This window comes from Spermophilus citellus, assembly GCF_964194105.1.
Source record: "Spermophilus citellus genome assembly, chromosome: 5".
Taxonomy (NCBI): domain Eukaryota; kingdom Metazoa; phylum Chordata; class Mammalia; order Rodentia; family Sciuridae; genus Spermophilus; species Spermophilus citellus.
This window is the reverse complement of record NC_138186.1, coordinates 166,286,498-166,314,110: the sequence shown is the minus strand read 5'-3', so window position 1 is coordinate 166,314,110 and position 27,613 is coordinate 166,286,498. Positions and strand designations below refer to the sequence as shown.

The 27,613-nt window shown below is 40.1% G+C and overlaps 1 protein-coding gene across 1 annotated transcript; it reads left to right on the top strand.

Moving 5' to 3' along the window:
• Positions 1-3,025: 3,025 nt before the first annotated feature.
• LOC308649537 (thyroid receptor-interacting protein 11-like) lies at positions 3,026-6,836 on the top strand (the record flags this gene model as incomplete). The annotated part of the gene is made up of 1 exon (XM_081295071.1): positions 3,026-6,836. The coding sequence occupies one exon, from the start codon at positions 3,026-3,028 to the stop codon at positions 6,812-6,814; it is 3,789 nt and encodes a 1,262-aa protein (XP_081151197.1). The 3' UTR covers positions 6,815-6,836.
• Positions 6,837-27,613: the final 20,777 nt, after the last annotated feature.

Genomic DNA, 27,613 nt, shown 5'->3' with positions numbered 1-27,613 from the left:
TAGAAAATTAAAAATTACATATGTGGCTTGTATTGCATTTCTGTTGGGATACTAGGGCTTTCCTCATAGCAAATTCCAGTTGTCCCCGTCTTCAATTTTGTAGTCATCAAGTAGACTTTGGAAATGATACTTCCCCTGTGGAACCTGCACAGTGTCTCAGTTTAATACACAAGCATGTGTCTCAGCCAGTCAGCAGCAAAGTCCCCTCCACGCAATCTTGCCTGTGTTTCCCAGTGCACAGCTGATTCACAGAGCTTTGCAATGTTAGTAAATTTGGTGCTCACTGATGGCCCTAATTACATTCTATCCAGAACATAATAAACTGTCAACATTTTTCTTCAGTTTCTGCTGTCTCGCTCTGTTCTGAACCATGAGAGAAACATCTGTGGGAAAGGCTATAAAAATAATTAGTATTTACATAATAAATCATTGTGGGCCAGTTGTATAAAGAAAGGAACAGTAAATGCCATAAGCAAAATCTACAGGAACTTGGTTTTTGGTAGATGTTCTTAGCATTTGACCATCTAGGCAGTTTTTGTACAATATTTAATTCTGTTTTATTTCTAAACCAAAGAAAGTAACTCAAAACACTACTTCACAGCTTTCAAAGGCCTGGGGTACATATATACTGAACAAGTAGGAAAAGAGAATGTTTTAAAGAGAGAAATGAATGATAAACTTAGTGTTAGTAATTGAACACCTGATTGTTAGTTGGTTTACTTATTTATTTAGTAATTATTTGAAAAGCTTTGGAATACAAGGACACCCTAAAAACATTTATTAAATCCCTGTCACTGTCCTACCCATCATGTAAGTTAAAAAAATAAAAAGGAGGCACAAACTGACCTCTCCAAAGAAACTGCCATGATGTTCCAGCGTGTGTTTGATAGGATGCATCATATAAAAATGGGGCAAAATATTAGTTTGTTTGTGCCATGTTTCAGACTCTCAGAAATGTCTTTAAAACTGAGACCACAATGAAAATTATCTATTCCTAGATTGAAGACCTGAGGAAAGAATCTCCCAGGAAGAAAAATTAAAACTAGGTGTTTCTCCATAAAGAAAAGTAATTTTTCTCTAAGTTTTATACATTTTTACTACAACCTGTGTTGATACTTCTCATAGGTCTCTCAGCCTACCCCAAATGCAAGAACTCAGACCCTGAGTTCACTGGAGAAGATGACAGGGCCAGCAACATCCTCAAATATGTCTCCATCACATCATGAAGCTGCACAGGGACAGAAGAATCACAGAGAAGGACCAAAAGCCAGACAACTGTGGTTGGAGTCCCTGGTGGCACTCGGGTTGGGCAAGACCATGCTGCTGTCCCTAATGGCCCCAAGGCCGTAGAACAACAAATGTTCATTGTTCACACAAAGTATTCATCTTGAGGCCCTGCTCCTCCTCCTCCTCACCCATGAACATGGCTCCATCATCTGAAATGTTGTCAATGAACCTTAAAAGAGAAAGTGGGGCACTGGGGCCTTGCATACTAGGTCTGCAATGTGCATGTAACTCCCGCTCACATTTCATTGCTCGAAGCCAGTCTTGTGGCCAAGTCTAACCTCAAAGGAGTGGAGAAGCACAATCCTGCTGCTTGTCCGAGCAAAAGACCTGGCTAACTTGTTGAGCAGCAGTAGCATCCACAGTCATCTGGATTTTTCATTATGTAACATAGCTTTCCTTATAGCTTTAACCAGTTTGAGACAAAGTTTTCTGTTAGTCCCAGCCCCAACCATATTAATTGAGACACCAGAACATACAATTCCCCCCCCCCCAAAAAAAAAGCTTTCTGGCAAAACCATCCTTCAAAAGTGAAGGAGAAATTAAGACACTCTGAGGTAGATAAAAACTGAGAAACTGGGTCAGTAGCAGACCTGCCTTGCTAGAAATGCTGAAGGTGGTCCTTCAGGCTGAAATGAAAAAAACAGTAACTCAAATCCACAAGAGAAAATAAAGAGCATTGGAAACAATCATTTCATAAGGTAAAGGTCAGAGACAGTACAGAGTATTTGAGACAGTGTAAATGTATTATGTGTTTATATTTCTTTCTTTGTTTGGTCCTATTTAAAAGCCAATTTCATGAAATAATAATTACAAACCTGTGTTGAGGGACCTGCAATTTCTAAAATGCAATTTGTGTGACAATAACAGCGCAAAAGGCTGTGATATAGAAGACAGTGATATAGAAGCAAATTTTTATATGCTACTATAATTAAATTGGTATTAATCCAAACTAGATTGTTACAAACTAAGATGTCAATTATTGTCCCCAGGATAACTACTAAAATAATAATTCAAAAAATACAATGAAAGATAAATAACAAGGGTAATTAACCTGATACATGAAAAAAATATATACTTAATGCAAAAGAATGTAGAATGGAGTAATAAAAGAAAGAGAAGAACATAAAAATAAAACCTCAAAAATAACAGACAAATTTTTCATTACCATTTGGCAGATTGGATATTAAAATGATCTAATTTGTAGTCTATTTATAAGAGACATACTTCAGATTCAAAGACACAAATAGGTTGAAAGCAAAAAGATGGAAAAAGGTATACTAGGCAAGCAGTATCCAAAAGAGAAAAGAAACAGCTCTCTAACTCTCAGAGAAAAAAAAAACATTAAAACATGAAAGTGTTCCTAGAGACAAAGGAAGAAATTTTATAATGGGAAAAGCTTACATCAGGAAGATACACCAATTATAAACTTATATACACCTACCAAGCAAGCCCCAAAATCAATAAAACTAAAACAGATGGAATTGAAGGAAAGAAAAGACAATTCAAACATAATAATTTAAGAATCTAATAATAAATACTTTAAAAGTGAATCATGAGTTTACAGGCAGGAAGGGATGATTAGTGTTGGTGGAGCCCCAGGAACCCCGCGCTCTGAGGAATTCTGAGCGCTTGGGTCATAATTGACCCCGGCAACGCCAGAGGACGTTCGGCGCAGAGAAGTGGATGGTGATGGACGCGCTTTTCAGAGCTGGTCCGATGGATCACTGAAGTGGCCACGATGTCGTCCTGGTTTGGAGGCCTGGGCTCAGGCTTGGGCCACTTCTTGGGTCAGGTGGGGAGCAGCGTGGCTTTCCTCACCGGCCATAGCTCCAGCTTCGCCAGGGAAATGCTTCTGGGTGACTTAGGAGACCTAGAAGCAGCTTTACATCATTGTTGGAGAAAGGAAATGGAAACTACTGATTCCACACTAAGATGGGAGAATGAAAGACTGAAAAAGTATTGTACTGACCTGGAAGAAAAGCATGAAGCATCAGAGCTACAAATAAACCATCAGTCTGTAAGTTACCAAAATCAACTGCAACAGAAAGAGGTAGAGATCAGCCATCTTAAAGCAGGACAGATTGTACTGCAAGATCAAATGTTCCAACTACAGGCAGCCGCTCAATCAGTACACTTGGGAGCTTGTGGTGTACCAACAACAACTGCACCGGCTCCGTTCGGTTCCCTGATCAGTAGTCATTTTTCAGCCTTTCGTGATGATGACATGGACTTTAGTGACATAATTTTATCACAACAAGAAACAAACAGATTATCAACTGAAGCTGCAAAACATGAATCTGAAGTTGGCCACTCGAGGCAGATTGCTGAGGCTCAGGGAACACACCATTCTGACGCAAGTGAAATCTGCAAAGTACAAAATACTATCAAGACTCTTCAACCAAACCAAAGTCCAGACATATATGATCATCAGCATGAAATTTCAGTTTGGGAGCAGAGTTCTACTGTGGCAGAAAAGGGAAAAATCCTTCCTCAGAGCTCAGCAGTGGAAGAAGTGTTCAGGCTTCAACAAGCCCTGGCTGATGCGGAGAAGGAAATCGTGAGACTAAATGGTTTAAACCAGGTTAACCATCTTGCTGAAGACAATCTGAAACTTACAATGCATGTTGAAGCTTTAGAGAAAGAGAAGTCATCATTGAGTCAAGAAAAAGAGGAACTTCAGATGTCACTGTCAAAATTGAGCTGTGACTACCAAGTCATGAAAAACAGAGCTTCAACAGACATGAATTTGAATGTACAATTACTAGACTTAAAACTTCACTTGAAGTCAAAGGAGGAAGAACTGAATCAGACTATCAATGAAAAGAAAATGCTGATAGCTGAGTTAGAAGAACTGGATCATCAGAATCAGGAAGCTACAAAGCACATGATTTTGATACAAGATGAGCTATCCAAACAACAAAATGAAGGAGACCTTGTCATCAAGAAGTTGGAACAAGATCTAGATGATGAAAAAAAGAGAGTTCATCAACTTGAGGATGATCAAATGAACATATCCCAAGAGTTGCATGTGCAGAAGGAGAAGTTAACTGAGAATGCACAGAGCCTCAGTGATTTGCATTTAACTAAGCAGAAGCTTGAAGGTAAAGTAGAAGATTTAGTAGATCAGCTAAATCAGTCACAAAAAAATAGTTTAAACATCCAGCAGGAAAACCTTGGGCTTAAGGATCACATTAGACAACTTGAAGATGAGCTGTCTGGATTTAAGAGCAAGTATCGAACTTCTCTGAATGAAGACTCTAACAGTCATTGTAAGGATGACATGCTTAAAGAACGAGAAGCTGAAGTTAGCAACTTAAGGCAAAATCTTTCTGAAGAGGAACAGCTCAATGAAAATTTAAAGAAAGTTGCTGTTGAACTCAAAACGGAAAATGAAATGTTGATTTTAGCACGTGACGATGTAAGGTGTAAGTTGGAAGAATCTATTGCTGCTTACAATCAAATCTCTCAAGAAAAAGACACTATCACGGAGACTCTCAAAAGAGACAAAGAAGAGATTGAAGCCAAACTGCACCAGGCAGAAAAAAGACTGTTGGAAGAAGCAAATAATCACAGGCAGACTATTCAGGAACTCTCCAATGCACATAATGTGAATACCTCTGCCTTAAAGCTGAAACACGAACGTGTAGTTCAACTCAGTCAAGAGAAGGACTTTGAAATAGCAGGACTCAAAAAGAATATTGAGCAAATGACTGCTGATGAAAAAGAAACTGATGAAATTTTGGCATCTTATGTAGAAGAACAGGAGCGATTGATACAAGTCATAAATGAGAAGGAAGATTTTATTGAAAAACTCAAAGAAAAAAGTTCACAACTACAAAAGGATTTAGATAAGTGTTCTCAGGCCTTAGGAGAAAATGAAACTTTAAGGCAATCCGTTGAAAGAAAGGACAGAAATCTTACCTACATGAAAGCAGAAAATAACTATCTGCGAGTAGAATTGAAAATACTTAGGGAACAGCACAGTCAAGCTGTGCCAGTGGCTGAGCCTACAGCTCTTGATGCTGTCACAGAACTAGAATTGGAGGTATCTCAACTGAATATAGTCAAAAATCATCTGGAAGATGAAATTCAAGACCATCTGAATATAATTGAAAATCAAAACCAGTGTAAAATGCAACTACTTCAGTCTTTACAGGAGCAGAAGGAGGAAATGGATGAATTTAAGTACAAATATGAGCGGATGAATGCGGCGCATAGCCAGTTAATTTTAGAAAAAGAGGAGGAAATTAAGAACTTGCAGAAAACTATTGAAGAACTAAAAGCCCAGTTGCCTGGAGAGAAAGGAGATGCTCAAACATTGAATTCTGATATTTTTCAAGAGACCAAAGTAAAAATCCTAAGAGAAAAAGAGGTTCAACACTTACGGGACCAAGAATTACGCCTAAACCGGGAGCTAGAAAGGCTACGCAGCCATCTCTTGGAATCAGAAGAGTCTTACACCCAGGAAATTTTGGCTGCAGAAGACAAAGAGATTCAACTGAGACAGAAAGTCACACTCTTGGAGGAAAAGCTAGTTGCATCTTCTAAGGCAAGTCACCAAGCCAGTGTGCAGATAGAGTCACTGCAGGAACAGTTGAGTCTGGTCTCTCAACAGAGGGATGAGAATGCACTGCAGCTTTCGCTCTCCCAGGAACGAGTCAGGCAGTGTGCCCTGTCATCAAGTAACCTGCAAAGGGTTCTAGAGCACTTCCAAGAAGAAGAGAAAGCTCTGCATTCTGCTGAATTAGCCAAAGAAAAACAGTCCATAGCTGAATGGAAGAACAAGGCCGAAAAGCTAGAAGGAGAAGTATCATCATTGCAGGAACGTTTGGATGAAGCAAATGCTCTGTTGGATTCTGCTTCCAGACTGAGAGAAGACTTAGATCTCAAGGAAGAACAGATGGAAGAACTGAAAAAACAAAACGAGCTCCAAAAAGAAATGTTGGACCATGCACAACAGAAATTGTCAACTTTGGTCAACAGCGCAGAAGGAAAAGTGGACAAAGTCCTCATGCGAAACCTTTTTATTGGTCATTTCCAGACACCAAAGGGCAAACGTCGTGAAGTATTGCAGTTGATGGGGAGCATCCTGGACATTCCAAGGGACGAAATGGAGCAGTTGTTGAATAAAGATTATGGTGGTGTCAGTAAGTGGATGAGTTCTTTTTCAGAACTCTTTGTCAAATTTCTGGAATCGGAATCTCATCCCTCTGTCCCACCACCAAAACTTTCTGCCCATGTCATGGATTGTCTAGACTCACCAGGAAAGAGAGAGCAAGGTGTAAATGTACCAGGAAATGTTAAAGATGGAGCCAAATTAAGAGCTGGCAGAAGCACCAACGGGAATCCACTCTTGGTTCCACGTTCTGCAGCTGTGCCTCTTAGTAACCTAGCTGGAGTTGGACTTGGTGGACCTGGGCATCCTCTTTTTAAACCCATTGCAGATTTCATGCCCACCTTTACACCACTGCCAGTGTCCCTGGACAACAGTGCCAGAGTTGTACTCCAGGATCTTCTGAATATTTAGCATTTGAAAGAAGCCATAACCCTTTTTTACGTTTTACAGCATGGCCTTTTGAAAAAGTACTCATGTGTTTGTAGACAAAAAGAGAAAGCAAAAAAGCTGGTATATGTAAGTGTATAGCTACTAGGTATTTTATTTTATTTTTTTAGTTGTGATTTTTTGCTATAGTACTTTTTAAAAAATTTGTTTTGTTTTTTTGTAGCACTTTTTGTTTATAGAATTTTGTTCCAATGTAGCAGATAATCATCACCAGTTATCAATTCTGATGTACTTTTGTGAGCAACTGTACAGAGCAGCCTTCTTGAACCACTAGTTCCAACCTCTTTTTTTTAAAACAATAATAATATTTCTTAAATTTAATGGCATTAAGATAAAAACGATACATGTAATTTACAGGAAACAAGAAAAATCCAACCCATAAGAAGGATGTCTCAGATTTAGAGTACATGAAAACCAAATATAATGTTGCAAAAAGTTGAGAATATTTAGTTTATCCAAGATAACATTGTACAACTACCAAGCGAAAATTCCAATGGGGAGGACCTAAACATGAAGCTTAGTGGATAAATTCTAAGATGCTTTGAATCCAAATTCTATGACCCCTATCCATTTTGCTTATTTCCATTTCTATACGAAAGTCACTTCACATTAATTCAGTTTTCCAGATGATAAATATGTCCAGAAGGAAGAGTATTTTTATGAGTCAACCCCGAAGTGGGATCACAGGATCCATTGCCAATGGAAAAGTTAATTAGTAAGAATGTATCATTAAATATCTGGACTGCTTATCTACATACTATTGGGGGCTCTACAATAATTCTTATAAACACATTTTATAAAACATTTGATCAAAACAAGTTGGGGAGAGAAATAAGCTAACAACAGTTTTTGAAAGATGAAAAGCTTTAAAATAGGAGTAGTTATAACCTTTTGATAAATTAAGGTAAAAGATGACTCAAAAGGTTCCAGCTTAAGTAGGTGAAATCAGAGAAGAGAAAAAGCAGATTGCATAGCACATACTTCTCTGACACCTGTAGTTTCTAAAACCATTCAGAACATTTTTGTTAAAATTAATTTAAACAAAATTTAATATATTTTTAAATATAAATTATATCATCATTTAATATAAATTAACCTAATTTAAATTAATTTTATTAGTAGTATTATTTAAATTTCTTTTATTAATACTATGGTTTGATTTAGATTCATTTTATTAATTGATATTGTTTATTAACTTATATTAAATTATAGTATGATTTATATTTAAAAGCTCATTAAATTTTATTTAAATTAATACAATTTAACAAAGTAAATTTAACATAATATAGATTGAATTATTTAGTATTGACTATATAATTTAATATAAATGTCAATAAAGTTAATTTTAATAAAAATGCTCTTAGTTGTTTTGGAAATTACAGGTGGCAGTGAAGTATTAGCTATATTATCTTCTTTTTTCTCCTCTTTGATTTTACCTAACTTAAGCTAGAACCTTTTGGTTTATCTTTTGTTTTACTTTACAAAAATTAAAAAAAGGAAGAAAAACACCTAGTAGCTACACACATATCAGCTTTTCCTTTCTTATTTCTAAATTTCACCTTAACATTTACATTATTTTACCAAAATTAAGATGCCATCAGTTGTTACTCCCGAGAAGAATATCAAAGTATATATTTTGCTTCGACCTGCCAAATTACTTGGAATCTTATTCCAGTAGACTTCACATGGTTGGGAAAAGCAGAGTCCAGATTTGTCATGAGAGATTTTTATATATTCTGCTCACTCCATTGTGTCTAGGTGAGCCTTTGGGTTTCAATGCCTGGAAACACACTTCTTATAGTTCAGAATTGAAGAGCTCTTGGAAACAGCGACCTCACTGCATTCTTGAGAAAAATATGTTATATGGGTACTCAGAAAATTACAAAGATTAATATAGATTCAAGATTTTTTTAAGACAAGGGTTTTAATGGAGAAAACAGCAAGATAGCCTTAGAAATTTCATACTCCCTGCATTCTTAGGAAAAGCTTCTATATTGTAAAGAATAACACCAAACAGAAAAGTTCCTAAGAAAATATTGTGCTTTCAGTTTCCTTGTCTCATAAATTTTATTAAAGTTTCATTAAAGACCCTGTATTTGCTAGCCTTTTTATTAAATACTTTTTTGAGATATTCTATTAATGTCTATGACTGGATTTTATTTGGTCTCACATTAATGTCGCTCCCTGTGACAAAGGGTACATGGGAGGCAGGCAGGATCAGCCTGTCCTCTCCGAGGCACCAGCTGTCGGAACCAGGCTCTGACAGAGGTAGTGAAAGGCACTAGCATCTCCTGGACTGAGCGAGAGGGTAAGTATCTGAGTAATATTAATTGTGAATAAATGCCACATTTTTTATGCATTCATCTACTAAGTTGTTTCCACAATTTAGCTAATGTGAATTTTGCTGCTATAAACATTGATGTGGCTGTGTCCCTGTAGTATGCAGTTTTTAAGTCCTTTGGGTATAGACCAAAAAGAGGGATAGCTAGGTCAAATGGTGGTTCTATTCCCAAATTTCCAAGGAATCTCCAAACTGCTCTCCATATTGGCTCCACCAATCTACAGTCCCACCGACAGTGTAGGAGTGTACATTTTTCCTGAAATCCTCACCAACACTTATTGTTGTTGTCTTCATAATAGCTGCCATTTTCAAAAATCGCTGACATTCTAACTGGAGTGAGGTGCAATTAAACCCCTATCTCTCACCATGCACAAAACTCCACTCAAATGAATCAAGGACCTAGGAATAAAACCAGAGAGCTTGCATGTAACAGAAGAAAAAGTAGGCCCTAATTCCAATCATATGGGATTAGTCCCAAAATTCCTTAATAAGACTCCTATAGCACAAGAATTAAAATCAAGTATCAATAAATGAGATAGATTCAAACTAAAAAAGTTTCTTCTCCACAAAACAAACAATCTGGGAGGTGAATAGAGATCCTACATCTTGGGAGAAAATTTTTGCCCCATCACACATCAGATAGAGCATGGATACATCATAAAATGAATAATTCATATGACAATTCAAAAAACAGTGAAAAACATCATAAAATGAAGACTTCTTAGAAAATGAAATTTTAAAAAAATTGTGAGAAAACATTTGATAATACTAAATTGACTGATTTTTAAAAAAGAAATCAAATGTAGATTAAACTAACAAAGATAAAATAACCTATGTAAATAAAGGTCCTGTCTGTAAGATTTGGGAAATGTACTTTCTAAACATCATCAGCAAATAATTGGTCATAAACCAACAAGATAACAATTAAAAGCCTCCAAACTGAGACAATTCCACAGAGTTAGAAGAAAGAAAAAAAAAACAGAAGGGGCTGGAAGTAGGGCCCAGTAGTAGAGCATTTGCCTAGCAAGTACAAGGCCCTAGGTTTTATTTCTAACACTGAAAAAATAAAAAAGGAAAGAAAGATAACATAGAAAAAAAGAAGCAAATCTGTAGCTGAAACTTCAAAGTCCTTCCTGTACTGCTCAGGAACATCTATGACCTCCAATGTCACCTTCATCATTTCATTTTTGACATGCTTGAAACTTGTCATTGCATTATGGCTAGATTGATGCCATGAATTTTGTCTTCAGATTTATAATTCCCATTTGACTTGGCGTCATCTGCATAATCAGCTTAGTGAGGGTGCGAAGATAGGGTTGTGCCAAATAAGAAATGGAAATTTGCAGAGCAAGAGCCGGCTCCATTGGCACGACCCGCTCTGGAAAGATAAGACCTACATGCTCCACTAACCACTTGCTGGGAAAGCCCTTCTCTGTGTCCCTGGCCACCTCAAAGTGACTGTTTCACCCAGTCCTCACTGTCAGCTACTGTTGAAAACCCAGCCCAAATCACCCGAGTTCTGTGAAACTTCCTCTGTGACTCTGCTTCTCGAGATGTCACTGAGGGCCTGGTCTCCCCTGCCTGGAAAGAGTGTAAGTGACTGAGTTTGCTCTGCTCCGTTGACAGGTTTTCTTAGTTATTTTTATGAGGACTGCAATGATTTCTTCCCTACAACTGCTGTGTTTATTTCCAAACCGTCTTTCTGGCCATTTTAATAGTCCTTCGCTACTTTTTAACTTCTGTGATTGTCACCATTACGATACGAGGTGTCTCCCAAAAGCTCCTGGGTGAGACAGGGTAGAGAAAGTGTAGTGGGGAAATGATTGGGTTAGGAGAAACTTGACCTACTCAGGGCATTGACCCACTTGCATGGATTGACTGGATGGTCCCTGTTGGCAGTTTGGTGTAGCTGGAGGGGTAGGTCACTGTGCCACTGGGGTTTACATTTTGTCCCTGGTGAGCAGAGCTCTCTGCTCCCTCGTTGGCATGACCAGAGCTGCTTTCCTTCAACACCTTTCTGCCTTGACGTTCTGCTCATCTTGGGCCTAGAGCAGGGGTTGGCCGTCTATGAACTGAGAATTCTGAAACCGAGCACCCAGATAAACTTTCCTCCTGCAACAAACTGACTAAAACAGATTCTGTATTTTCTGCAGAGTTTGTCCAGGTCTGATGATTTTACTGTTTGAGGTCTACATGGGAAGGGAGTCTAAAGATATTGTTTTCGTTTCTTTAGAGTCACACTCATGTACGGTTTTTCTTCATGAATTTGGTTTTTGATGTGAGCTCATGTTTATTTGATCTTTATCTGTGGGAATCCTGAGATCCTAAACTAGACGACTAGATCCTAAACTAGACTCTGTTCCTCTAGAGGAGATTAGCTTGCTGATACCTTCATTTAAAGCTCACGTCTTTCTCTTTTGATTTCAGCTCAAAGATTTTTCTAAAACAGTGTTTTGTCTTCGGAGATTTTCTTGGCCTCCTAGAACCTAGTCATATAAACAACCATATGAAGCCCTTTCTAGAGGATCTGGCTGTGTAGAGCCAGGGGCCTTCTTAGTGCTGTTGGTGGGGCCCCATCTCTGACTTTCTCCCAGGAGCATTTCCCCGATGACAGCTCCACTGAGCCTGAAGACCAAGCTCACCCTCTGGCTATATTGTGGCAGATATAATTATACCCCAGTGATGTGTAAGTGGACGCTGTAGATGAAGAAGGATATTTTCAAGGCCCGTTTTATCAAGCATTCTTGAGGCTGTTCTGTAAATGTCACAGAGGAAGATGTGAAGTTTCAAACAAGTTTAGGCCAGAAATAGTTCAGCACTGCTGGGTAATCTTGTGCCTGCTTTCATCTATGGTAGATTTTAGCACTGACCTGGGGTCAAACCCTTTTAACTCTAAAGGAGTCCATAGTAGAGCTAATGATAGAATGTGAACACAGAGATTTCTAATCTATGAGTCTAAGAAGAGAAGTCCCATTTATTTTGAGCATGAAAGCTGTGAATGAGATATGAATAGTTTGTTCTTTAAAGTTGCTGCAGCAGAGGCTGGGGTGTGGCTCAGTGGTGGAGTTCTCGACTAGACGGCACAGGGCATAGGAAAAAAATTTTCAATAATAGCACTTCCTTTCTTGCCAGATCTTTTGTCTCATGTGGTGAGACTCTGTGGTGTTAAGGACTGGCAGAGGGGAGCAGATGAAGTTACAAATACCCTAACCCTAACCCTAACCCAATGAAAATGGAAAAGCACAGCACAGCAGAAATAACACGTACCGGGTATGACTTTAGGATTACTCTATCGCCTTTCCTGTTAGTGAGGGGTCTTCAAAGTTCCATTACCTAGCTATTGCTGTTAGTTTGAAAGTTTGGCAAACACACATCTCAGCATTATCAGTTTTGCCAGAAATACAGGCTACCAAAAGTGCCACCCAGGGTCTGGGAGCCTCTGAAGATAAGTGTGTTTATTGGTGTCAGTATTCTTATTGAATAATTATCTGATGTCCGTTAGTCCTCTAAAATAAGAATTCTTTTGCTCTTTTCTTCAATAAAAAAGTTTTACTGGCAAAGGAAGCTGGGGGTGCCCAATGTGTGGGTCGCGTGCATGCCTGCATCAGGCTGGGCAAATGTGCAGATGGAGACCCCATAGCCTGAGGAAGCCAGCCAGGCAAAAATAGAAATAATCAACAAAAATATGAGAAGATTTCTTCTAAAATGAAACTTTGAGATGTATGCATTTTTTTTTTAAATTCTAGTAAAATTAGTAGCTGTATAGAAAATAAAAAAAGTTTCACTGGCACCCTATTTGGCCCCTACGATGGTAATTCTGAAGTGGTTTTTCTGCTAGAGCACCTCACTCATGGGAGAGACATTTTATGCTGGACTGCAGCGATATAGCTTTTTCTGCCAAGGTCCTGCTCAGAGATGATCTTCCATGTGGCAACCTTGGCTTTGCCTGGTCCTCCAGTGCCTGTTCATTGTGCCGGGTGCATGCCATGTACCATGTGCCCATTGCTGGAGATGACTCTCAGGCTGTCTTCCTCTCTCCCTGAGCTCTGCACAGCTCAAGGGCAGGAGGGTGCATGTTTACACCACCATGTGGGCATAGAGCGCAGCCCATGACTGGGGAGCTCAGCAACCCCTCCTGGGCTATTACTGTCTGTGAAAGCCTTCCATCACCTTGTGGGTCATTGTCACAGAATATTCTCCCTGGCCCAAAGTGACTCCCATGGTTCTCATTCCACGTTCTCCTCACCTAACTCCAGATGCAACCTCTGATCCAGTTTCCAGGGTGCAGGGGTAGAAGTGTGTCTCTGCCTTACTACTTCCCTTGGCTCCTCCAATCTGAGGTGCTCACACTCATTACTCTGTTCCGTGAAAGACCCTTCTCGGAGCTACTCTCCTTCCCAGGTGATGGGCTTGTCCACATCAGAATACGCTTTCTCTTCCGCACAGACTGTGCCTAACACGGTCCTGCACACAGTGCCTAGCGAACAATGGAGTTATCACTGTGATGATGGTTGTGTGGCTTTCCTGGTGGGACCCTTGGATCTCAGCCTTCCTGTTGGCATCTGTGGTGGCCAGAAGGACACTCCTGGCAGATGTGCTGTTACAGAGGCCTAGAGGGCTGAGGCCCAGCTGCTGCATCTGAGGTGCCAGGTCTCACCTCCACAGGTCCCCCGTGACCGAGTGTGGTGGGCTACCTCAGCAGACCTTCAAGGACTCTAAATGGCATTGTGGGGCCTTCTGTAGACACTTCTACAGTCTGTATTCCCCAACTTGGGGGTCGGACGTGCGCTGTGGTCTGCTGGCTCTCCCAGCTCCCTCCCTCGTCACAATGTTCTCTTCTTATGAGTTAACCCCATCTTGGTGTAGCCTTCCTGGGAGACCTGGACCAGCAAAGCACCCAGTGCTGAGCCGGCTCCTGTCACTCCCCATCCCTGTGCCCGCGTGCCGGGTGAATGTCCTTCTGGATGAGGTACATGTCCTAGGTCCACATTGCCCCTCCCACCCACGCCCCCCTTGAGGCCCTTTTCTGCGAAGCTGCACTTACTACACTGTCCTTCTGGGGACACCAGCCTTAGTCTGGGTCAGACCTGCGACCATGTCTGTCTCTGTCTTTCTTCTTCCCCCTTTTCTCTCTCGTTTTCTCTCTTCCAAACTCCTTCTGTCACCCTCTCTCTCCTCCTCTCCCCCTCTTTGCTACTTTAGGTCCTGTGACACCCACAAAGCAACCCACGTTAAGAACAGGTGACAACAGCCTTCCTCCGAAACCCAGATGTCTGATCTTTCCTCCTTCTGAAGCCACAAACGACGGGAAAGGAACAGCACATCAAAAACCGTCAAGAGCGAAGGGAAGGGGGACTTCTGTTGCTAGAAGGCAGCCCTTTGGAACCTGGAAAGAAAAATGAAGAGAATAAATGGCTTAAATCCCAGAAGTGACAGTTACCTAGGCCTCTGAATGGAAAGCAAGGGGGAAAGCAAGCTTTTCTTGTCCCAGGCCCTGGAAAACCTCAGGAATTAGGACAGGAGTTTGGGATGCAGGGGAGCTGGAGGCGGGCTGCTGGTAGAAAGCCCACAGGGAGAATCACGCCTCCTATTGCTTCCTTCACCCCCAGTTCCAGGCCGTCACGGGTTCTCATTCTGAAAAGCAGGAAAAGTTTGCTCTTTGGGTTGCATTGAAGTGGACAGGCTCTGAATTTGGGGACATCAAGCATAGTTGAGGGGTGGGGGTACAGAATGACACTAAGAAAAAAAGGACAAGGTAGAAATCAACATCCCAGATCCCAGAGCCCCCAGCCCTGCCTGGCCCCCAGAACTGAGTCGGCTTCCATAGTGCAGCCAGAGGCGTGCATCCCTCCATGAAATCGCTGGTCCCAGATGAAATGTTGTAAATGCCGTGTTTAGGGACAGGGAAACAGCAAGCCATTCCACGTGAAATCCTGTCTGTAAGCTCTGTCTTATTAGGGTAGTTCCAATTCTCTTTTCATTCATAAATAAGAACCAAGAGCCAAGAATAGCCACACATTTATATAAAACCTTTGACTGAGGGACTGAGACTCACACAGAAGGAAAAGACATGGAGGAAATAGACAACACAGTACAGAATAAAACCTCAAATATAAACCTAAAAAATGACTTCAGAGCATCAGAAGGCACTGTGCACATGGAATAAGTAGAAGATGCTACAGGAGAGAAGGAAACAGAATAAGAAAAAGAATTTAGACTCTTAAAATATGGTAGACAAAAAGTGAAAAAAAATAGATGGTGACATTGACAAATCTCCAAGCAAATAAAACGGAAGGACACAAAGAGGAGATGCGAGGGGGTGGGAAACAGAGGATCAGGTCAGAAGATCTCAATGCCAGACGTTTCAGGAGGAGAACACAGATGAAAGGGAAGGAAGAAATAAATCATATAAAAATTTTTTTTGGTACTAGGGATTGAATTCAGGGGCCATTAACCATGAAGCCATATGCCCAGCTCTTTTTTATATTTTATTTAGATACAGGGTCTCACTGAGTTGCTTAGGGCCTTGCTTTGAGCCTGTGATCCTCCTGCCTCGGCCTCCTGAGCCACTGGGATTATAGGCAGACACCACTACACCTGGCCAAATAAAAAAAAATTAAGTAAAAAACACTTTCCAGAACTGAAGAACATGACTGTCCATATTAAAAGTGTCCAGTGTCCAGTGTGTTGAAGGGAAAAGACAAAGCAAATTTCTGTGACATCTAAACAGTCAGAAATAAGAGACTTTTCAGAGAAAGAGAAAGGCAGAACAACTCAGTGGAAATTGCATTGGAAATTTGGACAATACATGGTGCAACTCGACCAAGAAGCAAGACCAGAGAGGTGAGCCCGGGCTTCCCATGGCTTTGGGACAGCAGTGTGGCTGCCAGTGACTGCTGCCCTCTCTTTCTTGCTGGCCTCTGGGGTGGGGGTCCAGTTGGCACTTGGGCACGTCCTCTCCATCCTGTGTTGACAAGTGTCAGTGGATCAGGGTGACAAGTACATCCAGGCCGTTTAGGGCGATGCCGGTCTCGCCGCCCTAAGTGTCCAGCAGCATAGAGCGTCTCAGCTGGACTCCTCCGAGTCATCGGGATGGGCCAGTTCTGATCCTTTTTTGTTTTACTCCCTGATGGCCAATTAGGTAGTAAGCCAAGGGCAGGGCTGGATTCAGACTGAACTCTCTTGACAGGAAAATGGACCTACAGCGTGAGGTTGGAGGCAGATGGACAGAGGCTGTGTCTCCAACGTGGGGGAGGGGACAGTGTGGAACATGTTCTCTGTGCCTCCCATTTAAGTTCTATGGAGTTTCCTCCTGCTGGTCTGGGTCTGTGTGTCAGGCTGAGCCTCCCGGTCCAGGAGCCCCTGGAGGTGCTGACCTTGTGGTTTGGGGGGAACACTCTCTGAGGGTGAAGGTCCAACAGCAGGGGGTTCTCCTCTGTGCCCCTCCCTGCGTCTCCCTCCCATTCTGCACCACTGCTCCGGCTTCCGCATTTCAAAAGTGTGATCGATTCCTCAAGAAAGAATTCAGAGCATTAGTCATAATTTCCTTTCCACAAGGGACAGGTGAGGTAATTAATGGAAAAAACCCCATGCTCTTGTGAACTGTGTTAGATTCTATGAAAACATGAACTATTCAGCATTGGTACTCTCTAACTGTTCCCTGTTAGCATGAAAAGGGTAAGAATTAAGTTATAAAATTCTATTTTTTCTCTAAAATCGAAAGAGTCTTAAATATTTACTTGGCAACCATGTCTGAAAACTGGCCCGTTCTTTGGAGACAGTGGGAACATTAGTTTCTATTCATCTTCTTTTTTTTTAATGTTTTTTTTTAATTAGATGTTGATAGACTTATTTATTTATTTATCTACATGCGGTGCTGAGAATTTAACCTAGTGCCTCACACATGCTAGGCAAGTGCTCTACCACTTGAGCCACAGCCCCAGCCCTCTATTCATCTTCTTTAAAACACGGTCACAGCATGAATAATTGAGAGTGCATACACATTCCAAATAGCCTTTCCTGCAGGGTATTCTGCCTGACCTCTGCCTCAAGGAGTGGATTAGCCCTGGTGGTGTTGGAAGGCTGCAATGTCCTGCCAGCTCTGTGTTCGTCACCTTCAGCCGAAAGGAAAAGGGACAGGCCATAATGACATTGGAGAGGAGGGCCATTGCCCATTTTTCAAATCCAGAGTAAAGATGCCTTAGAGAAGAAAAGGTTCACCTCTTATAAAGAAATTTCTTTGTGAGAGCTAAAGATGGGGTGATAATTCATTAGATGAGTTTAGGATGGAAGTCATTTCCAGTACTTCCTTTAAAGCCATATGGTTTATATGAAATGATTTAGAGATCCGCATTATTCTTCATTTCTAATTTAATTCAAAAATTGGACTGGGTGGATATAACACCTACAACTTTTATTTATGATGTGTATAACCTGCATGTCATCTCAGATCGACTTTTTTGCCTTCTCTGACCATTTTATCTTCTCTTGCAGGCAAATGTATCTGGCATTTTGTTGTGTCAATCTGTTAGGGAAAGGTTAAGGTGCTTTTAGAAAGTCAGTCTGTTTTTGCTCTCCTGTTTGAATTATGTTTGCTTAGCAACTGTGTGCCCCGCTGAATACTTTACAGATCTCTGTTACTGCAGAGATCTGAATGGAAAAGTCTGAGCATGAGTAATGCACAAGTTGGCTGTGATTCTCGTGTTAAAAACATATGCTCTGGTTTAACAATAAATCTTGAGATATTTTTTAGGAGAAAATTTGAAAATATTTCATCAGCCATCCTTCTGCAAGGCTAAATTAAGAAATAAAGTTCATTTTGGAAGTGTTGCTTTCAATTTCACTTATTAGAGGGCTACTGTGACAGTGGAATTTGTCAACCTGTCAATCAATTATTCAATGTTCAAGTTTTTCGTGCTCTTGGGTGACATTTCAAAATTTATCCTGCTTGGTCATTGTTTGGTTTCTTGAATCCAAGATTGATGGCTTTCATCAATCTTGGAAAATTTGTTGTCAATGTGTCTTCATAGTGCCGTGGCATCCTCTTTTTTTTTTTTTTCCATTTTTCTTTTAGAATTCTAATCTCATGTAGGTTTTATGGGACCTTTCTGACCATGTTCTATATAACTTGGGCTATTTCCTCTCCTAATTTTTCTTTCTGATTCAGGCTGAGTATTTCCTACTAAGCTATCTTCCAGTCCTCTAATCTCCTCTTTTCCCAGTTCTATTCTGCCATCAAAATCACATGTTGCATACTTAATTTCACATTTCATATAACAGTTCTAAAATATTTGGTTTGAGTTTCTTTTTATAGATTCCACTTACGTGTTGAAATTTTCCATTTTGTCACCTTTTTTTTTTCCAAATTTTATAATTAGAGGTACTATAAATTTCACATCTGATCAGTCCAATATCTAGATTGCCTGTGAGGTCTGGCCACCATCTCTTTTTTTTTTTCTCTTAGATTTTAGCCATTTGATCATTTTTCATAGTACAATAATTTTTTATTAAGTGCCATGCATTGTAAACAAAAAATTACAGAGGCTCTGGGTAATGTTTTCTTAGTCCAAAGAGAGATTGTTTTTGTGCCTTGCAAGCATTTACAGTAGCAGGAAGCCACTTAAGTCCAGCCGGGATGGTACTGATGAGAAGTTGGTTTGTGTGTTTGAGAGGTTTGGTCAATTTGGGGTTCACTTATATCCCAAGTTGTAGCAGTTCAAGGGTCTCTACTGAAAACCTGATTGTGATCCTTGCCTCTAATTTATCTCCACAGCCCCACGAGGTGACCAAAAGCTCTTCATAACTTCTCAGTCACTTAGGCACTGATAACAAATCAATTGATAATGGCAGGGGGTGCATGGATGATCTTGGGCTCACTTCTCTGAATTTCTTTTCTCTATGCGACAATGGCCCCTCAAGTGCTAGGGGCCCAGGTAACCCTAGCCCTAATTTTTAGCTCTACAGTTTTGTGAGGCAGCTATAAAATCTGTTCATTTTCTCCTCCTTTTAGCTGCCAGTTTCGCCTCGGATTTTCATACTTTTAGCCAACATTGTACATTAGCAAATTCTTCAAAGGAAAAGTGGTGCGGAATCTCAGGTCCACTGTTGTGTTTGATTTATTTTTTCTCTTCATGATCTTGGTGTCTCAGTTCTTGGATGTCTCCTTGTTCCCCAGTCTCTTCCAAGAGGTTTTTCATAATGATGACTGTACTGCATTTTATTCAGCTTTTCGTAATTGGTGGGATTGGTTTGCTCCTTATGACCAGACTTATTTATTTATTTCATCCATCCATATTATGTGCTAACTGTAGGGTCTATAAGGATATAAAGGTGATAAAAAAGTCTTTGGCCACTAAGAGCTACTGCTTATTTTAGACCAATAAACACATAAAAAACAATAAAATGGGAGCACCACAAGAGAATTAAGAATACAACATGCGGTGGACACACAGAGGAAGGGTTGAGAGTTTCATGGAAGAGCTAATGCTGCATCTGTGTCTTGTAGAATTATTAAGATGTCACTGATTAGAGAGGATGTCTCTGAGTTCCTGCTAAAAATTATGACTGGATTAAATTTGAGAATTTCCTGAGTGCTCTGCTTAGCTAGTCTGTCTCCTGGTTGAAATATTCTTTTTTTCCCCCTCTAGTGTAAATATCCCAATACTAGGGAATCGGGGAAGCATGCTTTTGGTCAATAATGGTTGATCTCTAGTCAACACAGCGGGCTTTCCTGGATGAAGAACACGTGCGCTCTCACAAATCTCAGGGGAACTGAAGAGGCGGATCTGAGAACTGGACCTTCTCCCACTCAATTTCTTTGTTTCCTTAGTTCCTATCTGCCGCGATGGGCGAAAGGTACGATTTACGCAGTCGAGGGGGAGAAATAAAGAATGACCACACACTTCTGCCATTTTCAATGCTTTATTCATTCACTCAAGTCACTCAATACAATTTCACTCTATAGGTTCTTAATCAAGAAAATGACAACTCTTCATGCTAGGCACTGTAGTAGACATCATCCATTCACAGCAAACAATTCTAGATTAATTTTACACTGCACACACACTTAATCATGACAGGCTCATGACAGACATTCCCCCTGCAGCTAAGTTCAAGTGTCAGGTCACTGGCTTGAAGTCCAGCAGATGCACACTCACTCAGACACGGTGATCAGGTCAGGAACCCAGGCAGGCTTCTCCTGGGGTGGAGCTGACGGCTGAGGAGGCGGTCCTAGGGAGAAGCTGTGGCTCTCACCAGGGTCAAGATGTGGCTGTAGAGTTTGAGAGTGGTGAGAACAAGGCAGAGGATCAGGCAGATGAGAAGAGTGGGGATGTCAGTCTAGGTCCTCATCAGACTCTCAGGGTGGTGTGCATCAGTGTCAGTTGGCTGAATATCTGTTCATTTGCTCCATTATTTATACTAAATTTTGGGGCTTTTGACCCCCTCCCTTTCCATCTTTATCAGCTACCTCCAGATCTCTCAGTGATATCATTTACCCTGGGGTTAAAACATCTGGTCTGGCGGTCCCCACCCTGATCTTCTCGCCTTTCCCTCGTTGACAGCCTGCGGGAGTCTTCACTCTGGGTTTATCAGGGTGGAGGAAGTGGCTTGTTTGTGCCTGAGGGCCACACTGGAGGGCTCTGTTAGGAGTGCCTGGTGAGACGGCAGGATTCAAACTGGAGTTTTAAAATGGAGTTGCTTAGGCTCAGGCCTCAGGCCATCCTCACACTCTTAGTTCAGGCTGCCAACCCAAGCACTCTAAGCCGAGTGGCTCCCAACAGATACTTATTAGTAGAGAATGGAAGTCCCAGGTCGGGGTGCCAGCATGGCTGGGCTCTGCAAGGAGGTCACAGCCTGCCAGCTCTTCATGGTGTCCTCCCGTGGTGAAGAGTGAGTGACAGAGGTCGTGGGACTCCCTTGCATAAGGACCTCACCTCAAGAGCTAATTACCTCTCAAAGGCTGCGACTCCTGAGACTATTAGTTTGGGGTTAGGATTTCACCTTATGAAGTTTTAGAAGGACACAAAATTCCATCTATAGCAGCACCCATGTCTCTGGATGGTTCCTCCCTTCACTTTCTCAAATTAGAAAGCCTTAGATCATCTTTCACCTGCCTTCGTTCTCTAAATCAGTTTTTCCACTAAGGTTTCTGTAAATAAGCGACTCTGATTTTTTCCTCCTGGACTCCAGTCATCGTTCATGTCAGGAATATATCTTCTCCGAGGCTTCGCTGAATCCATTTTCTGCACTCCCCATCTACTCCCTTTCTTTCAGAGTAAAGGTTGCACGCCAGGCTTTTGTGATCTCCTTCTCCCGTCCCCAAATATCTCTTGGCTCCGACTACCTCTATATAAAGGCTGATCTTTTGTCACATGTTGAGAGGTTGCCATAATTTGTTCCCTCCAGTTTATCTCAGCTGATTTTCTGCTGTTCTTCAGCCTGAACTTCCTTTGCTGAATTGGCAGGAACAAATTGTGGCTCTTCACACAGACTTTAGATGAGGGAGTCAAGCACTTGGTTTACGAGGCAAAATAATTAAAAAAAACCAAAAACTCAACTTTTCCTCTTTCGCCTCGGTTTTCCCTAGGGCTAAAGGCTTAAAGAGGTATCAGGACTTCTTCAACAGCCTGCACTTCCTTATCTCAGCTTGGGGAATTCTGGTGGTGTTCTATTTCCGATTGGTAGTTCCCTTTTGTGGTTAGGTACAGTGGGATGGTGGTAGATGGGAACTTTTGTCTTTCCTCTGATTGTGACCAGGAGTTAATGGATCTGATGAGCCCATGCTGGGATTTGGAAAGGAAAGAGATTCCACTACTTATTGCTAGATGTCTGTATATGTGCTCCTCTAGGGTTGTCAGACTGCAGAGGATGGGTGTTTTCCTCTACAAGACCTGAAGAAAGAGCTAAGCACTTGAAGAGAAGTATTGCTTCCCTTGACGGAGGTTCTGACTGCTGTGTTTCATAACAACTTGTTACATGTTGCTGTGATGGAGCAGAACCAGGAAGAGGCTGAGACACGTTCAGATTTCTGCATGTATTGAAAGTCACATTTCCTAATTTTACTTTATTTTATTTTTTTATTGGTTGTTCAAAACATTACAGAGCTCATGATATATCATCTTTCATACATTTGATTCAAGTGGGTTATGAACTCCCATTTTTACCCCAAATACAAATTGCAGAATCACATCAGTTACACACTCACATTTTTACATAATGGCATATTAGTGACTGTTGTATTCTGCTACCTTTCCTATCCCCTACTATCCCCCCTCCCCTCCCCTCCCATCTTCCCTCTCTACCTCATCTGCTGTTGTTCAATTCTCTCCCTTGTTCCCCCCCTTTCCCCTCCCAACCTCTTATGTGTAATTTTGTGTAACATTGAGGGTCTCCTACCATTTCCATATGATTTCCCTTCTCTCTCCCTTTCTCTCTTTTCCTCATGTTCTTCCTCCCTGTTCTGTTCTTAGTTGCTCTCATTATATCAAAAAAGACATTTGGCATTTGTTTTTTAAGGATTGGCTAGCTTCGCTTAGCATAATCTGCTCTAGTGCCATCCATTTCCCTGCAAATTCCATGATTTTGTCATTTTTTAGTGCTGCGTAATATTCCATTGTGTATAAATGCCACATTTTTTATCCATTCATCTATTTAAGGGCATCTAGGTTGGTTCCACAGTCTAGCTATTGTGAATTGTGCCGCTATGATCATTGATGTGGCAGTATCCCTATAGTACGCTCTTTTAAGATCCTCAGGGAATAGTCCAAGAAGGGCGATAGCTGGGTCAAATGGTGGATCCATTCCCAGCTTTCCCAGGAATCTCCATACTGCTTTCCAAATTGGCCTCACCAATTTGCAGTCCCACTAGCAGTGTACAAGTGTACCCTTTTCCCCACATCCTCGCCAGCACTTGTTGTTGTTTGACTTCCTAATGGCTGCCAATCTTACTGGAGTGAGATGGTATCTTAGGGTGGTTTTGATTTGCATTTCTCTGACTGCTAGAGATGGTGAGCATTTTTTCATGTACTTGTTGATTGATTGTATGTCCTCCTCTGAGAAGTGTCTGTTCAGGTCCTTGGCCCATTTGTTGATTGGGTTATTTGTTATCTTATTATTTAATTTTTTGAGTTCTTTGTATATTCTGGATATTAGGGCTCTATCTGAAGTGTGAGGGGTAAAAATTTGTTCCCAGGAAGTAGGCTTTCTATTTACCTCTCTTATTGTTTCTCTTGCTGAGAAAAAACTTTTTAGTTTAAGTAAGTCCCATTTGTTGATTCTTGTTATTAACTCTTGGGCTATGGGCGTCCTATTAAGGAATTTGGAGCCCGACCCCACAGTATGTAGATCGTAGCCAACTTTTTCTTCTATCAGACGCAGAGTCTCTGATTTGACATCTAGCTCCTTGATCCATTTTGAGTTAACTTTTATGCATGGTGAGAGAAAGGGATTCAGTTTCATTTTGTTGCATATGGATTTCCAATTTTCCCAGCACCATTTCTTGAAGATGCTATCCTTCCTCCATTGCATGCTTTTAGGCCCTTTATCAAATATAAGAAAGTTGTAATTTTGTGGATTAGTCTCTGTGTCCTCTATTCTGTACCATTAGTCCACCTGCCTGTTTTGGTATCAGTACCATGCTGTTTTTGTTACTATTGCTCTGTAGTACAGTTTGAAAACTGGTGTCACTATACCTCCAGATTCACACTTCCTGCTTAGAATTGTTTTTGCTATTCTGGGTCTTTTGTTTTTTCCATATGAATTTCATGATTGCTTTAACTATTTCTACAAGATATGCCGTTAGGATTTTGATTGGAATCGCATTAAACCTGTAGAGAACTTTGGGTAATATCGCCATTTTGATGATGTTAGTTCTGCCTATCCATGAACAGGGTACATTTTTCCATCTTCTAAGATCTTCTTCTATCTCTCTCTTTAGGGTTCTGTAGTTTTCATTGTATAGGTCTTTCACCTCTTTTGTTAGGTTGATTCCCAAGTATCTTATTTTCTTTGAGGATATTGTGAATGGAGTGTTTTTCCTCATTTCCATTTCAGAGGTTTTGTTGCTGATATACAGGAATGCCTTTGATTTATGTGTGTTGATTTTATATCCTGCCACTTTGCTGAATTCATTTATTAACGCAAACAGTTTATTTGTAGACCCTTTTGGGTCTGTTAAATATATTATCATGTCATCCGCAAATAGCGATAATTGAATCTCTTCTTTTCCTATTTTTATGCCTTTAATTTCTTTTGTCTGTCTAATTGCTCTGGCTAGTATTTCAAGAACGAAATTGAATAGAAGTGGTGATAGAGGGCATCCCTGTCTTGTTCCAGATTTTAGAGGGAATGCCTTCAGTTTTTCTCCATTTAGGATGATGCTAGCCTGAGGTTTACCATATACAGCTTTTACAATGTTGAGGTAAGTTCCTGTTATCCCTAGTTTTTCTAGTGTTTTGAACATAAAGGGATGCTGTACTTTGTCGAATGCTTTTTCTGCATCTATTGAGATGATCATATGGTTCTTAATTTTAAGTCTATTGATGTGGTGAATAGCATTTATTGATTTCCGTATATTGAACCAGCCTTGCATCCCAGGGATGAATCCTACTTGATCATGGTGCACAATTTTTTTGATATGCTTTTGTATTCGATTCGCAGGATTTTATTGAGAATTTTTGCATCTAAGTTCATTAGAGATATTGGTCTGTAGTTTTCTTTCTTTGAGGTGTCTTTGTCTGGTTTTGGGATCAGGGTGATGTTGGCCTCGTAGAATGAATTTGGAAGAGCTCCTCTTTTTCTATTTCTTGAAATAGCTTGAAAAGTATTGGTATTAATTCTTCTTTGAAGGTTTTGTAGAACTCCCCTGTATACCCATCCAGTCCAGGGGTTTTCTTGGTTGGTAGTCTTTTGATGGCTTCTTCTATTTTTTCCTTTGTTATTGGTCTGTTTAAATTGTGTGTGTCTTCCTGACTCAATCTGGGCAGATCGTATGACTTAAGAAATTTATCGATGTCTTCACTATCTTCTATTTTATTGGAATATAGGGTTTCAAAATACTTTCTAATTATCTTCTGTATTTCTGTAGTGTCTGTTGTGACATTGCCTTTTTCATCCCGTATGTTAGTAATTTGAGTTCTCTCTCTCTTCTTCTCTTCGTTAGCATGGCTAAGGGCCTGTCGATCTTATTTATTTTTTCAAAGAACCAACTTTTAGTTTTATCAATTTTTTCAATGTTTTTTTCAATTTCATTGATTTCTGCTCTGATTTTAATTATTTCTTGTCTTCTACTACATTTGCTGTTGTTTTGCTCTTCCTTTTCTAGGTTTTTGAGGTGTAGTGTGAGTTCATTTATTTGTTGTTTTTTTTCTTTTTTTGAGGAAAGTACTCCAGGAAATGAATTTCCCTCTTAAAACTGCTTTCATTGTGTCCCATAGATTCCGGTATGTTGTGTCTGTATTATCATTTGTCTCTAAGAATTTTTTATCTCCTCCTTTATGTCTTCTGTAACCCATTGATCATTCAGTAACATATTGTTCATTTTCCATGTGATGTAGGATTTTTCCTTCCTTCTTTTATCATTGATTTCCAATTTCATTCCATTATGATCAGATATGGTGCATGGTATTATCTCCATACCTTTATATTTACTAAGAGTTGCCCTATGGCATTATATATGGTCTATCTTTGAGTAGGATCCATGTGCTGCTGAGAAGAATGTGTATCCACTTGATGATGGTTGATATATTCTATATATGTCGGTTAAGTCTAGGTTATTGATTGTGCTGTTGAGTTCTATAGTTTCTTTATTTAGCTTTTGTCTAGAGGATCTGTCTAATGGCAAGAGCGGTGTGTTGAAGTCACCCATAATTATTGTGTTGTGGTGTATTTGACTCTTGAACTTGAGGAGAATTTGTTTTATGAACGTTGCAGCCCCATTGTTTGGTGCATACAAATTGATGATTTGTTATGTCTTGTTGGTGGATGGTTCCTTTTAACAGGATATAGTGTCCTTCTTTATCCCTTTTGATTAACCTAGGTTTGAAGTTGATTTTATTCGATATGAGTATGGCCACTCCTGCTTGCTTCCGAGGGCCATGTGAGTGGTATGATTTTCCCCAACCTTTCACCTTCAGCCTGTGTATGTCTTTTCCTATCATATGAGTCTCCTGAAGGCAGCATATTGTTGGATTTGTTTTTTTAATCCAGGTTACTAGCCTATGTCTCTTGATTGGTGAGTTTAGGCCATTAACATTTAAGGTTACAATTGAAATATGGTTTGTATTTCCAGTCATGTTCATTTATTTATTTATTTTAATTTGGCTAGTTTTTACTTTTTGGTTATTTTCCTCCCCCTTTACTGAGATACCTCCCGCTGTTAGTTTGGGGCACTATTTTTCAATTCCTCTTCTTGTAGTATTTTGCTCAAAATGCTTTGCAGTGCTGGTTTTCTAGCTGTGAATTCTTTTAGCTTTTGTTTATTGTGAAAGATTTTAATTTCATTGTTAAATCTGAAGCTTAATTTTGCTGGATACAGTATTCTTGGTTGGAATCCATTATTTTTCAGCGTTTGAAATACATTGTTCCAGGATCTTCTCGCTTTCAAAGTCTGTGATGAGAAATCGGTCGTTAACCTAATTGTTTTACCCCTGAATGTAACCTGCCTCCTTTCTCTTGTAGCTTTTAATATTCTCTCCTTGTTCTGTACGTTGGCTATCTTCATAATTATATGTCTTGGAGTTGGTCTATTATGGTTTTGAATGTTTGGGGTCCTGTAGGCTTCCAGGATTTGGCAATCCATTCCATCTTTCATCTCTGGGAAGTTTTCTAGAATTATTTCATTTAATAGGTTGTCCATTCCTTTGGTTTGAACCTCTGTGCCTTCTTCTATCATGATGACTCTCAAATTTGGTTTTTTATGACATCCCATATCTCTTGAATAGATTGCTCGTGAGATTTAAGCATCTTTTCTGTGTTGACTATAGTCTTTTCAAGTTGATAAACTTTGTCTTCATTATCTGATGTTCTGACTTCTACTTGATCTAGTCTATTTGTAATATTCTCGTTTGAGTTTTTAATTTGGTTTATAGATTCCTGCATTTCTAGGATTATTGTTTGATTTTTTTAAAGATCTCTATCTCCTAGTAAAGCTCATTCTTTGCCATTTGAATTTGTTTAAGTCGTTTTCAAAATATACTTTCATTGCTTGGACTTGCTGTCTCATGTCTTCTCTAATATTCCGTTCCATCTGAGTTAGGTATGCCTTGAGTTCTTTCCCTATCCATGTTTCTGATGCTTCTATGTCCTCCTGTAGAGTTAAGTTGTCCTGCATTGTTTGTACTCCTTTTTCCCCTTGTTTTTTCATGTTGTTCACGTTACTTTCCAGCTCTATTTGATTGCTGTGTTTCTGTCCTCTCCTATAGATT